At 50.1% G+C, this 15,980-nt stretch overlaps 1 protein-coding gene across 1 annotated transcript in view; it reads left to right on the top strand.

Moving 5' to 3' along the window:
- Nucleotides 1–15,980, top strand: part of Lrp5 (LDL receptor related protein 5) — a 109,469-nt gene that overhangs the window by 38,779 nt on the left and 54,710 nt on the right. The window contains exons 3-5 of the mRNA XM_005351622.2: nt 261–458; nt 2,802–2,998; nt 4,630–4,761. Of these exons, the coding sequence (XP_005351679.1) occupies nt 265–458; nt 2,802–2,998; nt 4,630–4,761 (523 nt within the window). The 5' untranslated portion in view covers nt 261–264. The remainder of the gene's footprint in view (nt 1–260; nt 459–2,801; nt 2,999–4,629; nt 4,762–15,980) is intronic.

Here is a 15,980-nt window from a genome sequence, read left to right as displayed (position 1 = left end):
TGGTGGTGGTGGTGGTGGTGGTGGAGGTGGTGGAGGAGGTGATGGAGGTGGTGGAGGTGATAGAGGTGGTGGTATGCTCCTGTTTCAGCGTTTCATTTCAAACATGAAATCCCTTAGCCTAAAAACCTAAAGTTATGGTCCCTCAAGCCCTTATCTCTGGTTGTTCCTCATAGGTCTGATGGGTGAGCTTTTCAGACCCGTTGGAGGTTGGGACCAACCCTCAGGTCTGTTTGTGTCTCTCCTCATCCTTGCCTCATTAGGTACATGTACTGGACCGATTGGGGGGAAGCACCCCGGATTGAGCGAGCAGGAATGGATGGCAGTACCCGGAAGATCATTGTAGATTCTGACATTTACTGGCCCAATGGGCTGACCATCGACCTGGAGGAGCAAAAGCTGTACTGGGCTGACGCCAAGCTCAGCTTCATCCACCGTGCCAACCTGGATGGCTCCTTCCGGTGAGTGCACAGTGGCCGAGGTGCCCTCCCCACTATACCCTGTTTCCTCCAGGGAATTGAGGATCCTTTAACTTGGGTCCTAGCTTCTTACCAAAGATTGTTTGATGACTTTGGGAATAGAGCACAGGTGCCACATCTGACGTCACAGCTAATGTGACTGTTTACACAGCAATATGTTGAAAATTCCTTCCAAACTGGGTAGAAAGAAACATATAGCTCTCTGAGATGCCTGGCTATACAAACATGACTACTGAGATCTATCCCAGGAACCCACGTCGTAGAAGTAGAGAAAGTTGTCCTTTGACCTTCATGCAGGTGCAGTGGCATTCATCTTTCTGCCCATATACATACCACACACACGGTAATTAAAAAAATAAAATACACCTGACTCATAGATGTGCCTACATTTTGCTATGAAACTGTAGACAGAAGTTTCTGTTTCTCCTGCCTGATCCTGAAGACACTCAATCCCAAATAAACACACAGAGGCTTCTATTAATTATAAACTGTTTGGCCTATTAGCTCAGGCTTATTAACTAGCTCTTACAACTATATTAACCTATAATTCTTGTCTGATTAGCCATGTGGCTTGTTACCTTTTCTCAGTAAGACATTCTCATCCTGCTTCCTTAGCATCTGGCTGGTAGCTGCATCTCTGCCTTTCCTCTTCCCAGAATTCTCTTAGTCTGGTTTCCCTGCCTATACTTCCTGCTTGGCTACTGGTCAATCAGTGTTTTATTAAACCAGTATGAGTGACAAATCTTTACAGTGTACAAGAGCATTGTCGCACAGCATGAGTGAGAAAATCTCAATGTTCAGGAGCTGGAGAGGTAGCTCAGTGGTTACTAACACCTGATGCTCTTGAGAGGACCTGAGTTCACTTCCCAGCACTCATGTTGGGAGGCTTGTCTAATGCCCTCTTCTGATCTCCTTGGCTACTGCACTCAGATGCACATACACATAAATAGAAATAAAGCCTTAAAAATAAATATAAAATTCAGTGTTTAAACTGTTTTGGATTTTAGAGGTGCAGGTCAGGGTTGGGCCTGGATGGGGCTGGGACATTCACTGCTGCCTCTGCCCTGTTTTTGTCTTAGTGTCTCCAGGGCAGCAGGGGCTGTGTGAATATTATCACTGCATCTCTAGTCTTGCTAGAGAGCTATGTACATAGTAGGTGCTTGATAAACAGGGGCCAGGCAGGTGGATGAATAAGAAGGTCAGTTTTCTTGCTTGGTGATGGATGTTAGAACTTCCCAGCCTGTTTGGTGTAGCTGTGCGCCATCATTACACTTGAGACTCACTGTGACCTTTGTGTCAGGGGAGGGTAGTTTACTCCATGATTGATTATTACTTGCTGAGTTGGCAAGGTTCAAGGTCTTGGACTCTTTGTGGGAGGGTTAATATGGTCTTTGCACAGGAGGAGCTCCTGGTCTAGGGGCATAGGAGCTGGTGCTAAAAGTCCATCTGAAGGCTCAAGTGAGATTGGGAAGGCCAGTGCGCCATCCATGTTGGGATGCTGGGAAGCCTTGTGTCCTGTCCCCAGGTGAGGGTGGGGATACACACAGGTTGGCTAGATCAGGGCCTGGCCTGAGCTTTGGAAATGAGGTCATCCTGGGGACACTGGACTGTGGGAACATGTGATCCTAGCATGACCAAGACTGTCCCAGAGTCCAGAAAGCTACCGGCCTGGGAGCTTTGGGCAAGGGGTCATGACAAGAGAGTGACAGTTAATATAGTGGTGATGGTGGCATTGCCCAGGGACATTTGCCAGTTCAGTTAATGTTCACAGCAACCCCATGCCACCGCCTGTATGATGATAGGGAGTTCCCTAGGCCGCACAGCTGGCCAGAGCCTCCTGCCCCGGGGTTGGTTGTTAAGCAATCATAAGTTGCTTTCTGTGTTCATTCCACTCTTATTACCAGTGTTCATAATCTCATTAAATATGATGTCCACTGTGTGGGATATTCTGAGCACAGAGGACTGAAAGTGTTTCCCTGCTGTCGATGTGGCTTCAGGATAGAGCACATCCGGCTGAATTAGCATGGAGCTGCTTGCACAGCAGGGCTGGGGATCCAGGCTTTCCTGCAGCTGCTTGTTTTCTGTAGGGTGCACTTGTCCCTTTGTCCAGGGACATTTATGTTTTTGCCATAGGCCTGGAAGGCTGGCTGCGTGTGGGCAGTGCCCATGCACACCCAGAGGGACTGACTAGAGTTGCCTAGGTGGAGTGTGTTCATAGCTGTTTTCTTTTGGTGGGGTTTGTTGTGGTCCGGGGGCCTCCAGGATGGGGCCGAGTTGATCGATAGTCTTCTTCTGACCACTCTGCCCTTTTCCCATCTGCTGCAGGCAGAAGGTGGTAGAGGGCAGCCTCACTCACCCCTTTGCCCTGACGCTCTCTGGGGACACGCTTTACTGGACGGACTGGCAGACCCGCTCTATCCACGCCTGCAATAAGTGGACAGGGGAGAAGAGGAAGGAGATCCTTAGTGCTCTCTACTCCCCCATGGATATTCAGGTGCTGAGCCAGGAGCGGCAGCCTCCCTGTAAGTGTGAGCAGGCACTGGGGGATGGGGTAGGCGGGGTGCAGGGGTGACAGGGCAGGGCTCCCAGGTAAGAAAGGCTAAATCTGACAGATCACCGGTACAGGTAGGATAGGATGTAGATGGGAGGGGCCTTGCCCAGATGTGAGGCTCAGCCAGGTCATTGGGGCTGGATAGGGTCAAGCAGACCTATTCTGCAGAAGCTTCTGTGCAGGGGTGGCACCTCTCTAGAGATGTGCATGCCTAGGAGGACTTTGTGTGTGTGTGTGTGTGTGTGTGTGTGTGTGTGTGTGTGTGTACGTGTACGTACGTGTATGGGTGCTTCTGCCTGTGACAGTACAGGTAGGTGTGTGTGTGTCTGTACATGTATGGTGCTTCTACCTGTGATAGTCCAGGTAGGGGTGTGTGTGTGTGTGTGTGTGTGTGTGTGTGTACATGCGTGGTGCTTCTGCCTGTGACAGCCCAGGTAGAGGTGTGTGTGTGTGTATGTATGTGTGTGTGTGTGTGTGTGTGTGTATGTACATGTATGGTGCTTCTGCCTGTGACAGTCCAGGTGTGTGTGTGTGTGTATTTATGGTGCTTCTGTCCCCAGACAGGCTAGTGTGGTGGACAGACAGGGCCCCTCTAGAGTTGTTCTGGGCTTTCTAGAGAAGGTGCCATTCTGAAGACCCAGTGGAGTCTTAATGTGTGAAATTCTTGCTTGGAGTTGTTGGTTCTCAGCCTGGGGTCTTAGACGGTAGAGTCCTAGCAGAAGTCGCTGATGGTGATGTTGAGCTTCCGTGACAGATATGGGGGTTGGTGGGAGATGAGAGGGCTCACCTAGTTGCACAGGGACTAGGGATCGGAAGTTCTGACCACACTTGAACTTAGGGCTTAGAACCCAAGCCAGAAAAGCATCAGTTAGCATAGAATGAGGGGGAAGGTGGTCTGTCTGATCTGGGCAAGATTATCATGGTTCCTGAACCCCTGGCAGCAGCCCATGTTTCACTCCCATTATTGGGAGGGAAAAGGTCAATTGCAGGAAACAATTTCCCGTTTACAGTGTTTCAGTGATGCTCATCCCCACGTCCCTCGGGTAGAAGGAGGGTCTAGAAAAACCTTTGTTAGATTCAGCTGTGCATTGGTCAGAGATGGGTCTGAGTGTGTGGTCACCCGTGTGAATGGAGCCTGCAGCAGGCAGAGCAGAGAGACACGGTGAGTCATGTGCTCAGCAGACTACTGACCCGGGGTTCCCAGGGATTGCCACATAACCAGGTCCGGAGGATTTCTGTGGTGGGTGGTTTTCTTGGGGAGAGTGTCCTTTAAAAGTTTGTCTTCTTGTTGGAAGAGTTCAGGGTGGGGAAAATGTTCCTCTTGGGGCAGGTCAGGTTTGGGATGGTTTCTGAGAAGCTACAGAACAGTTGGCAAGGATGAAAACCCTACATGTGTGTGGTCAGTGGTGAGGTAGGACTAGGTTGGCTCATAGGGAAAGGGTCCTGATAACGTGGGAGGGCTTTGGGTCAGTGGGACACCCGAGAGCTGTCCTGCAAGACACTTGAGGACGTGGTGGGATCTGGAAATGGACAGCAGGGCAGGGGTGGAGATCATGTGTCTTGCACTGCAACTTTCTTTCTCTTCTGTCCTGTTTCTGCCAGTCCACACTCGATGTGAGGAGGACAATGGGGGCTGCTCCCACCTGTGCCTGCTGTCCCCGAGGGAGCCTTTCTACTCGTGTGCCTGCCCTACTGGTGTGCAGTTGCAGGACAACGGAAAGACGTGCAAGGCAGGTGAGATGGAGCGCTGGCACTGGCAGGGGCCCGGGCCTGGGGGGGGTGGCTGTGAGGTGGGGCGCTGGCACTGGTTTGGGGGGGTGGCTGTGAGGGGGAGTGCTGGCACCGGCAGGGGGCCTGGTCTGGTGGGGATGTCTGCCACTGTCTTGGGTATCCCCAGTAAATATGGTGACCTCTTTACAAAGGTCTGCTTGCTTTTTTGAAGCCTCTGAGCATTGTTACCTCTGGAGCTGGGGTTCATGGTCAGCTCTTGGCTGTGTTTGACCATGAACCAACTCTTTGGGCGTCTTGGGTCTTGTCAAAAAATGATGTCCTGACCTAGTAGTACCTTCAAGTGCCGAGCACGTTGATGTATGGTCACATATGGTCACACCCTAAAAGTTAGCTGTAAAAATCGAAAGATGGCAGCGTTGGTGGCCGCTGTGTGGTGCCTGACTGCGTTTTCCTCTTCAGTACCATTTTTGTCCACTGAGAGCAACATCCATGGCATTATAAGTGCAGACATGCGATTTGGTTTGGCTTTCCTGCATCTTTGTTGTTTATTTTTCTTCTTGTGGCTCCTTCCCCTGAATCTTCCCTCTCTATTAACGCCCCTGTGCAAATGTGGCTCCCAGATCAGCCTTGTTGAATGTTTTCTTTCTGACTCAGAGTCGACTTCCTCTTTTTTACATATTTCTTTTCTTTCCTTTCCTTTTCTGAGATTATAACTAATTACATCATTTCCCCCTTTGCTTTCTTCCCTCCAAACTCTTCTATATGCCACTCCTTTCTCTCTTTCAAATTCATTCTTTTTATTAATTGTTACATGTGTATGTGTGTGTGTATGCATATACATGTGTGTATACATATATACATATACATATATTCTTAAATACAACTCAGTCTGTATGATGTTACTTTTTACAGTAAGGTATGAAATATAAACTTAGTCTGATCATTTCATATGGGATAACAAATGGTGCACTCTTCCCTGGAGAAGACTGTTCCTCCTGCCCTCAGTGTTCCTTAGTGGCCTGGATTTCTTTGTATAAGGTTGAGGCCTCATTGACTTTCCTTGTCTACTTTAGCCTGCCTATTGTTGTCCTTTGTAAAGACAGGATTTCATTATGTAGCTCTGGCTATCCTGGAACTTGTTACATAAACCAGGATGGCCTCAAATTCATAGAGATCCACCTGCCTCTGCTTCCTTAGTGTTGGAATTAAAGGCTTGTGCCCTCATATCCATTGATTCACCTCTGATTCACACACCTGCTACCTTTGCTGCTCAGGGGCTCCTGGTGTCATTATCCTACAGTGAGCAGCGTTCTCATCGCACGGGAATGCATTTCCTGCTGTGCTTCCTCAGGTAGCTTGTTCTGGTTCCCATAGACTTAGAGATGCTGCCCAGTGCTGCCCAGCCTTGGGAATGAGTCAGGGGTCAGAGGATGGCTCTCTGGGTTGTTGTGGATCCTCCCTTTTTCCTTCTTAGGTAGAGCCTAATTCCTGCAATCATTGCTCCACTCCCACAAAGACAGGGGAGGCGGCTGGCTACCTGCCACCGTACCTGGTCCAAGCAGCTTCCTAGAAACTGTCTCCTGGTGTCTGTGTTTGTGGGTGCAGTGTTGTCCTCGCTCAGCCCTAGCTGAGTTCAGCACAGGGTGTGACTCTGAGGGTTTCCTGGCTCCTGCTGTGTGCTCTGCAGTGTGGGTCTTAGATTGTAGATAGTGTTGGGGTTGGAGATCAGGGTGAGCAGCTGGCCCTGCCCTTCCTGTGGGAGCCAGGTCCTTCAGTGACTCAGATGTTCAGAGGTTACATTTATACTTTTCTAAGAATTCTGTCTCCACTGGATGTGAAAGGCACTCTTAGAAAGACTGTTGAAAATGTCAAGCAGAAGGGACAAAGCATTTTGTGTCACTCCAAGACCTGCTCAGGTGGGAGTGTGGGACAGGCTGAGGGCATCCCTTTAGTCGGCGTGGACTTATGTATGATAAATCCGATTTTTCCACTTTGGTTGCAGATGCAGGTGTTCTGTTAAAAGGAGGGAGGTGATGCCAGGCGGTGGTGGCACACAGTTGGGAGGCAGAGACAGGCAGATCTCTGTAAGTTTGAGACCAGCCTGGTCTGCAGAGCAAGTTCCAGGACAGCCAAGGATACATAAGGAGGGAGGAGCTGTTTCCAGATGAGATAAGGTGTGTGTCCTGGTTAGGATTTTACTGCTGTGAGAAACACCTTGATCAAAAACAACTCAGGGCGGAAAGGTTTGTCTGTCTCACGGGTCATAGTGTCACAGTCCATCATGAACACATCAGGGTGGGAACTTAGGCAGGAATTGAGGCAGAGGCCTTGGAGCGATCCTGCTTCCCTCTGATGTCTCATGCCCGCTCTGCCTGCTTTCTTAGGAAACGAGGACCACCTGCCCAGGGATGGAACCACCCATACCAACCACTAATCAAGAAAATGCCCCCTGGCCAGGCAGTGGTGGTGCACGCCTTTAATCCCAGCACTCAGGAGGCAGAGGCAGGCGGATCTCTGTGAGTTCGAGACCAGCCTGGTCTACAGAGCTAGTTCCAGGACAGGCTCCAAAACCACAGAGAAACCCTGTCTCGAAAAAAAAAAAAAGAAAATGCCCTGTAGAGTCGCCTCACTCAGATGGAAGCATTTTCTTTTCCTTTTAAGATTTTATGCTGGGTGGTGGTGGTGGTGGCCCATGCCTTTAATCCCAGCACTCTGGAGGCAGAGGCAGGTGGATCTCTTGAGTCTGAGATCAGCCTGCCCTACAGAGCAAGTTCCAGGACAGCCAGGGCTACACAGAGAAACCCTGTCTCAAAAAAAGCAAATCAAAACAAAGCAAAATCTTATTTATTCATGTTTGAGAATTTGATATAATATATTTCAATAGTATATGCTCTCTTCTCCCAGTTCCTCCTAGGTCCTCCCCATTTCCCTTCCCACCCAAATACATATTCTTTCTCTCTCTTAAAAAAAAAAGGCACACACAAAAAAACTGGAGTCCAGTTTGTGATGGAGAGCTACTCCTGAGCGTGAGGCCTGCCCTGGAGTCACCCTGCTGAAGGAAACCAGCTTTCTCTCTCCCAGAAACTATTGATTGCAAAGAGCTTCTTGACTTGGGGCGGGACTTCATGCCCACCCCCATCTCTGCCAGGGGATTTGTCTGACTTGAACTTGTGCGTACTGTCTAGTCTCTGTGAGGTCATGTGTGCATCTGACCTGCTGTCTGGAAAATGCTGCTTCCTCCACCACTGACTCTCGCAGTCTCTCCCCCTCCTCTTCCGCACAGATCCCCTGGGCTTTGAGAGGAGCGGTGTGGAAAAGACATTCAGTTTAGGGCTGAGTGCTCCAACCTTGGAGGCATTTTTTTCTAGTTGAAGTTCCCTTTTCCCAGGGAAACCCTAGTTTTTGTGTCAAGCTGACAAAAAACTGGGGGAGTACAGGGTGTGCCCCAGAGTTCTGTGTGAGGATAGGACCGAGAGTCCCTGTTTTCTCTCAGGAATTCCCAGCCTTGCCTCCTTCAGGACTTCCTGTCTGCTGGATCCCTTGGGCAGTTCCTGGGCTGCTAGAACGACCCTGGAACTAGAATTGCTGGAGAGAATCAAGAATCCAGAGTTAGGCTGGGGATGTGGCTTGGTGGTAGACTCTTTGCTGAGTATGCTTGAAGGCGCCATACAAATCAGAGTAATGTGGATTCTGTCCTTGAGAAGCCTCGGGTCTACTTGGAGGAGGACCTAGCTACATACACCCACAGCTCTCAGCCTAAGAGGCAAACTTCAGTGAGGTAGCCATCCATGCACTGTGTCTGTGCTCTTTGCAGGCTGTGAGCATCCCTTGGTGTGCATTGCTTTGCATGCTGCAGGGTGTGTTGCTGTGTAGAGTACAGATTTTGCCTGTTGAGATGCTCTGTATACTGACTGCAAAAAGAGAAGATATGACTGGTTTTGGGGAAGGCAAAGCAAAGAGACCACTAAATCCTGCCATCTTCTTGTGTTTGGTGGTGTGGTCTTGAGGTTCTGGTGGCACCTTCCCACACTCCCATTAACTGGGGGCAGAAGGAACAAATGCTTGTGTAGCCAGTTAGCGGAGTGGTATCCCTCATGACTCTGAGCTCTCTCCCCTTCTGAGAGGTAAAGAGAGCAGAGTGGCTCCCTGGGTGTGGCTGGAGATTGAGTGAGAAGCGTGTGCATATGGAGGCTGGCGTTAGAAGCGGAGTAGTTTTCTCTGTTATTCCGTACCTTATATATACACCTTAGTTCAGCCACTCCAGATAGCTAGCGTGGTCTGGGGACCCTTTCTCTGACAGCCCTCCACAGAACGAGCAGAACGAGCCATCCACCGAGCCATCTCTCCAGCTCAATGAAACTTTTTTTTTAAAGATAGGATCCTCTTGGGCTGGAGAGATGGCTCAGAGGTTAAGAGCACTGACTGTTCTTCCAGAGGTTCTGAGTTCAATTCCCAGCAACCCCATGATGGCTCACAACCATCTATAATAAGATCTGGTGCCCTCTTCTGGCCTGCAGGGACAAATACAAACAGAATGCTGAATAAATAAATCTTTTTTTTTTTTTTTTTAAAAAAAAAACAAGATAGAATCCTCTTATGTAGCCTCGGCTAGCCTGAAAACCCAGTATGTAGTCCAGCTGCCCTCAAATTCATTTCTCCTGACACTGCTTCTCAAGAACTGGGATTACAGACATGTACTATCATGTTAAAAAACAAAACAAGGCTGGGGGTGGTGGCGCACACGTAGTTCCAGACCAGCCTGGTCTACAGAGCTAGTTCCAGGACAGGCCCCAAAGCTACAGAGAAACCCTGTCTCGAAAAACATAAAACAACCCCCCCCCAAACAAACCAAACAAAAACATCAAAACTTCTCACATTGTTAGGGTGAGAACAGAGTGCATACCTGTCCTTTGCGCTCAGGAGCTTTGGGGTCTCTGCTTCCTGTCCTCCAGCTCTTCTGAAGTGGCTGCAGCTCAGCAGAGGGTCTCATAGCAAGTAACCTGCTCTCTCCCAGATCAGTCAGGGCTCTGTGTGGCCTGGGGTGGCTGTGTTGTAGATTTTCCCCATCAGGGATATCCTCGACCCTAGGAAGCTGGAAGCTGAGAGCCCTGTGTGTTTGGCCTGGGCCAGTCTCCCTCCCTGCCCCCACTGGAACAGCCTCCACAAGCAGCTGGCTTTGGTTTCCCCCATGTTTTTCCAATTATGTGGAATGGGCTAAAAACAGCAGTAGCAGGGGCCTTATTTGGGAGTTGCCACTGCTGACTGCTGACTGTCCTCCGAAGCCTTCAGCTCCCTTGCCGCCAGTGTCTCGGTGTCCCACCTTTTGCGGACCCCTTGTCCTGTTGTTCTGACTTTTGTCACTTAGGCTTTGGGGCAGTGACTTAACCACACTTGTCCTACTGCCTACGGTCACAATTCACCAAGCCAGAGGACTCTATAACCAGGCAAAGCTGGCTGCAGGACTTGCTGCCATGGGTCCCCTAGATAAAGCCTAGGATGGGCATAGATTTGGGTATTTACCCCCCCCCCCCCTGCACTTCTAGACATAGTTTTAACTTGTTTCACTGTTGGGATTAGGAGCAAAAAGAAGGTGGATGGAAGCTGCAGAAAGAACAGAGGGCATCACTATTGGGTCTGATGGGTAGGTGGGACAAATCCTCATGTCTGTCCGTCCGTCTGTCTGTCCGTCCGTCCGTCCGTCCGTCCGTCCGTCCGTCCGTCCGTCCGTCCACCCACCCACCCAGGCAGATTAGCCAGATGGGCAGGCAGCCCTCAGCCAGGGCCAAGAATAATGGGCGTGTTTGTTCCCAGAGTCTGGCTGGCTAGTCACTTATCAGGGAAGTAGGTCAAAGGGAAAAGAAAAGAGGTCCTGTGGGGGAGTCAGCTCTGCAGCCTTGATTGGCATTGACTTTGCAAACAGAAGGCAGCTGCTGTTCTCTGCCATGGACTGTGAATTTTTAATAGCAAGAAAATCTGATCGGACAGTCTGGAGACTGGCCAGCCTGCATGCTATCCTGTTGTGTTTCTGTGTTACCAGGTATAACTGTATCAGAAGCACACACTTTCTCAGTGTCCCATGAGATCAGCTCTGACAGTTGATACTTTTGTGTAACTGCCACCCAGCTAGGGAGGGTTTTCATCACCCAGAAAATGCCCCAAGCCCCTCCCCCCCCATCCGACTCTGATTTCTTTTGTGTGTTTGAGTCCTTTGCCTGCATGTTTGTCTGTGTACCACATGCATGCCTGGTACCTAAGGAATTGGTAAGCCATGTGATTGTTGGGTATCAAACCCGCACCCTGTGCAAGAATAGTGCTCTTAACCCCTGGGCTGACTCTCAGCTTCTTCATCTCACTATAAGGCAGGTAGCTCCCTGCTGCTCTGAGGTAGGCCCATACCACATTCTTAGAACGGTAAACTTTCCCTGGGGTCTGGGCATAGCTGGCACGGTGCCAGCTACCACTTAGCGCTTCCTGGCTGTGATGACCAGAGTGACACAGACTGACACTGTGCTGTGATCACTTGCTTCAGTCTGACTCCTGTCCCCCTCTCTCCTATAGCCCAAGTCCAGCCTGAAGTCCTTCTGGTGCACTCTTGGTTTTTGGAGAAAAGTTTTGGGTTTACAGGGTCCTGACCCTGCAGTGACCCCTAGACTCCCAGAGAAAGCGCCAGTCCCCCCTGCTTTTTCTGGCATGAGACTCCCTGGACTTGTGGTTGCCAGCAATTAGAAGGAACCTTGCCAGCTGACACTTGGGCCCCCCGCTTGTCTTCAGAGAAGCGTTTGGGTTCCAGCTCCTAGCCTCCAATCCTTGTTTACCCTGTACCTCCCGTTCCCTGGAAATGGATGGTTAGTTCCTTCTGGCCCTGCTGCCTGGCCCCTCTTCCTGTGCCTGGTTAGCCATTGCTCCAGGCCTCCCTCCAGGACCTGCTTTGATGCCAGGTTTTCTTGGCTCTACTGTAGGCCCTGTGAGGGATGGCATGTGCCTTAGGTTCTGCTCCCAACTCTGCTACGAAGGACAAATGTATTCTCCTCTCTCACTTCAGCTTCTTACTGGACCAGGGTCAGGGGCTAGGAATTGGGATACGTTGTTAAATGCAGTGGCAAGAGCTGAGGTTCTCTGGTATCCCTGGGCTTTGTAGCAGCTAGCTGGGATGCATCAGGTGGGACCTTGCTTGTTCTCTCAGGAACATGGTGGGTGTTGGAGTGTGTGGGTTCTGGCCTCAATTCTTTCTCTGTGGCTGTGAAGTCTGGGTTCTTTTACTTTATCCACTTGGGAATGTCACCTGCGATCCCAGCTCTGAACTTGTAAGCTGTATTTTATTTTATTTATTTTAGTTTTATGAGATCAGGTTGACCTTCAGCTTGTGATGATTTTCCTGCCTCTGCCTTCCAAGAGCTAGGACTGCAGATATGTACCACATGGTTGCTTTGAATCATGTGGGCTGTGGATAGTCAACACTGGCCTAAGGAGAAAAGGGTGTCTTCATATAACTCAGTGTATTAGACTCTTTGGACCCTGGCCAGCCACCAAGTGATGACAGTAGTGTATTCCCGGGGTGGAGACTGCTGCCACAGCTCTCAGCCCTACCTTCCTTCTCCCCTCCTGGAGCTGCTTGGGAAATCTTTGGACTGGCTTTGCTTCCCAGGTGGGGACTGTGCACAAAAGTGAGTGCATGCTCACAGCCGCCAATGGGACTGTGGCTTCTGTCTCATGGTTTCTGTTCACCCTGCCTGGGGCTGCCTTCTGCAGAGTCTCCTGATGCAGAGGGCACAGCTGTCCATTAAGCTGTAGCCAGCTCTAGGAGCCGCAGGACTGCATGTGACCAGCAGTAAAAATAACTACACTGGGGCTAGAGGGCAAGCACGTGTTATATTCTGTTGGAGGACGTGAGTTCAGTTCCCAGCACCTCTGTCTGGCAGCTCTAGGGTGTCTGACCTCTGTGGGCAGCTGCACTCATTCTCTCTCACACACACACATGCACACACACACGCATATACCCATACATACGTGCGCCTGCACACACACCCCAAAACTTACAAAGAAAACAAAAAAAGGACTGCTGTATCTAGAAGACCTACTATGTTCCTAGACCCAGAAAGACTGGCTTTTTGGAAGAACTGAACCTTGTCCCTGGAGCAGTATGTATTAGGCACTTTCTTTGTAACCTGACAAAAGCACTTTGAGAAGGGTTTATTTTGGCTCACAGTTGGAGCGCACAGTCCATCATGGCTGGAAGGATGGCAGCAGGGCTGTGAGGTCACTGATCATATTGCAGTCAGGGAGCAGCGTGAGGTGAGTGCTGGAGCCTAGTGTACTGAGCCCGTGGGTGTGTGCTGCCTACCTTCAGGGTGACCCTTCTCAGCTAGACCTCTCTGGAAACACTCACAGCACACAGAGGTGTGTCTCCCAGGTGATTCCAAGTCCTGTCAAGCTGAGCATGAAGACTGTGCATGGTGCCCTTCTGCAGCTAACTCACCTCTATAGCCTTTATAGTCTCCCCACCCTCTGCCTCAACCCTAATTTGCCCAGTAAAGCCCTACTTGATATGTCACCTCTGACCTCCATGAGGGTCTCCAGGGGGTGTATTATTGCTGTAGGGAATGGGGGTCTGTGCTGGGGCTGAAATCAGGGCTTTGCCATAGACTCTGTAGCCTTGATGGGGGACTGTCTGCACTTTAGTCCGGATCCGCTCCAGTAGCTTGCTCAAGGTGCTCAGTAGAGAATGTGCTTGGGCACTGACATGGGGCTGCTTTCCTTCAAGCTTATGGTGACTGGACAGTACTGCTGGTGTGAGACCCTCTCAGTGGCCCGAGGGTCATGGTAGAGAGGGAAAGCGGACATATAGGTGAGAACCAGTGAGGAACTGTTACTGGGAAATGGAAGAGGAGGGGGTCCATCTGCAAGAGGCCTAAGATTGCCTTTGCCTTTCTTCTCTCTGGTCACTCTGTGCTCCTGGGCAGCAAGTGACTTAGTTGAGAGCTATGCATTCAGCCCAGAGCTCAGGCCTGGTGTCTACTGGGCCATTCCCGATGAGCTAAAACTTCCTGTGCTTACTTGTGGGGCTCCTTAGGGTGAGCCATACAGGCAGGCAGTCACTTGGGTCTTGGGGTTATAAGCATAGCCCAAGACAGGCCCGGCCACTTCCTTTGGGTCTGTGACCCTGTGGTCATTAGCAGGGTTTCCCAGGCCAAGGTACTGGGCTGTGGTCTTGGCATTTGTCTAACCACTTACCCCCCAGGGGGCAGAGGAGAAACTTAATCAATTGCTAAAAAACAAAAAGAATCTGGCTACCAGCCAGATGGGAAGCCGCAGGGCCGGCTGTTTTCGGCCTTTCAGAAAGCAGAGTCCCACACAGCCTCAGGCCTAGGCCGTAAGGAAGCAGCAGCTCGTGCCTGCTGGGAGGGCAGCTGAGGAGACCGGGACAGAGAGGGCTGGACCGCAGCTGCCCTCAGATCTCAGCTTTCTATCTTGATGAGAAGGAAGTTGGCAGGGCAGAGCCACAGGGGTCATGGATGCCTCCCAGACTGTGTGGAGCCTCACTGAGGGGCCACGGCCCTTTAGGGGCAGCCTATGACCTTGGGATTGTGGTGGACTGTGTGGGAGGGTTGGCTGTGAGGTGACCAGGGTTCTGCCTGGGGAATCCGCCTTCTCTTTTGTATTAATTGGGTCTTGCATCCCCAAGATGAATTGTTATTTTGCTTGTAGAGAGAAAAGGCCCTGGAGAAATGAGCTTTTCAGTTCTCACATGCCCAGTGGTTGTCTCAGGCTTCAGCAAAGGCCCCTGAAGACCACGGGGTCACACTTTTAGATTGTGGATGTGATTTTTGGCCCCATCCTGCCTTTCACCTTGTTCTTCCCTTCATATTGAGACCCCAGCAGTTGTAGCCACCTGTTCCCAGCCCTGGCTCCAGGACTTTGCTTTCTTAAGTGGTTCCATGGAAAAAAGCCATGCATCCCTCCTAGACGGAGACCCCTCCCAGGATCTACCTGACCCCAGTTCAGAAGCCTTTTTTTTCCATATAAGGAAAAGTTTGTTTACCACAGAAAGAAAACCATTAATATAAACCGGAAAGACGATTTATAAAGTATTATCTATGTGTATGAGTGTTTTTCCTACATGTGTGTGTACCATATGCATGTCTGATACCTGCAGAGACCAGAAGAGGGTGTCTGATCCCCTGGAGCTGGAGCTACAGGTGTTTGTGAGCCACCATGTGGGTTCTGGGAATTGAATCCAGGTCTTCTGCAAGAGCAGCCTGTGCTTTTAACTGCCGAGAGTCTCTCCAGCCTGGTAAACAGGAACATTTAAATGATCCATAGTGGCCGGGCGGGGGTGGTGCACGCCTTTAATCCCAGCACTCGGGAGGCAGAGGCAGGCGGATCTCTGGGAGTTCAAGGCCAGCCTGGTCTACAAGAGCTAGTTCCGGGACGGGCACCAAAGCTACAGAGAAACCCTGTCTCGAAAAACCAAAAAAAAGATCCATAGTTCTGCAGCCTGAATGAAGCTGCTTGAAACATCCCCATATTCCTACTTTTTCTCTAAAAAGTTTTTATTGGGTATTTATTTATTGTTTTATTTGTACGTGTATACATGTGCCGTGCTGTGTATGTGGAAGTCAGACGATGATTCAGAGGAGTTGGTTCTCTCTACCGCGTGGGTCCTGGAGATTGTACCAGGTCACCAGGCTTGGTGGCAGGCACCTTCATCCACTGAGCCATCTGGCTGGCATGGTTTCCACCTCTTCCATGTATGTATATTCAAGTCCAAGTGCACATTTGTTCACCATGTGTGCAGACTCATCTCACTCCTTATAGTCCAAGAGTGTTTCCTGATCCATAGAGAGCCTCTGTGACATCCGTGATTTAAAATTAACCTCTTCCTCCCTCTCTCCCTCCCTCTCTCCTTTCTTTCCCTCCTTCTTCCCTTCCCCTCTTTCTTCTTGTATATTATGGGATATCTAGAGCAGTGGTTCTCAACCTTCCTAATGCTGTGACCCTTCAATATAGTTCTTCATGTTGCTGTGACCCCTAACCATAAAATTATTTCCATTGTTACTTCGTAACTGTAATTTTGCTGTTATAAATCATAATGTAAATATCTGATATGAAGGATTTTGATATGCGACCCCTGTGAAAGGATCATTTGACCACCGAATGGGTCTCAGTCCACAGATTGAGAACCACCAGTCTAGACTGCTCACAGGTTCTCCTTTTTTCTTTTT

The sequence above is a fragment of the Microtus ochrogaster genome, chromosome 8 (genome assembly GCF_000317375.1).
Source record: "Microtus ochrogaster isolate Prairie Vole_2 chromosome 8, MicOch1.0, whole genome shotgun sequence".
Taxonomy (NCBI): domain Eukaryota; kingdom Metazoa; phylum Chordata; class Mammalia; order Rodentia; family Cricetidae; genus Microtus; species Microtus ochrogaster.
Note: the sequence above shows the minus strand (reverse complement) of the source record. Positions and strands in the feature narration are given on the sequence as shown.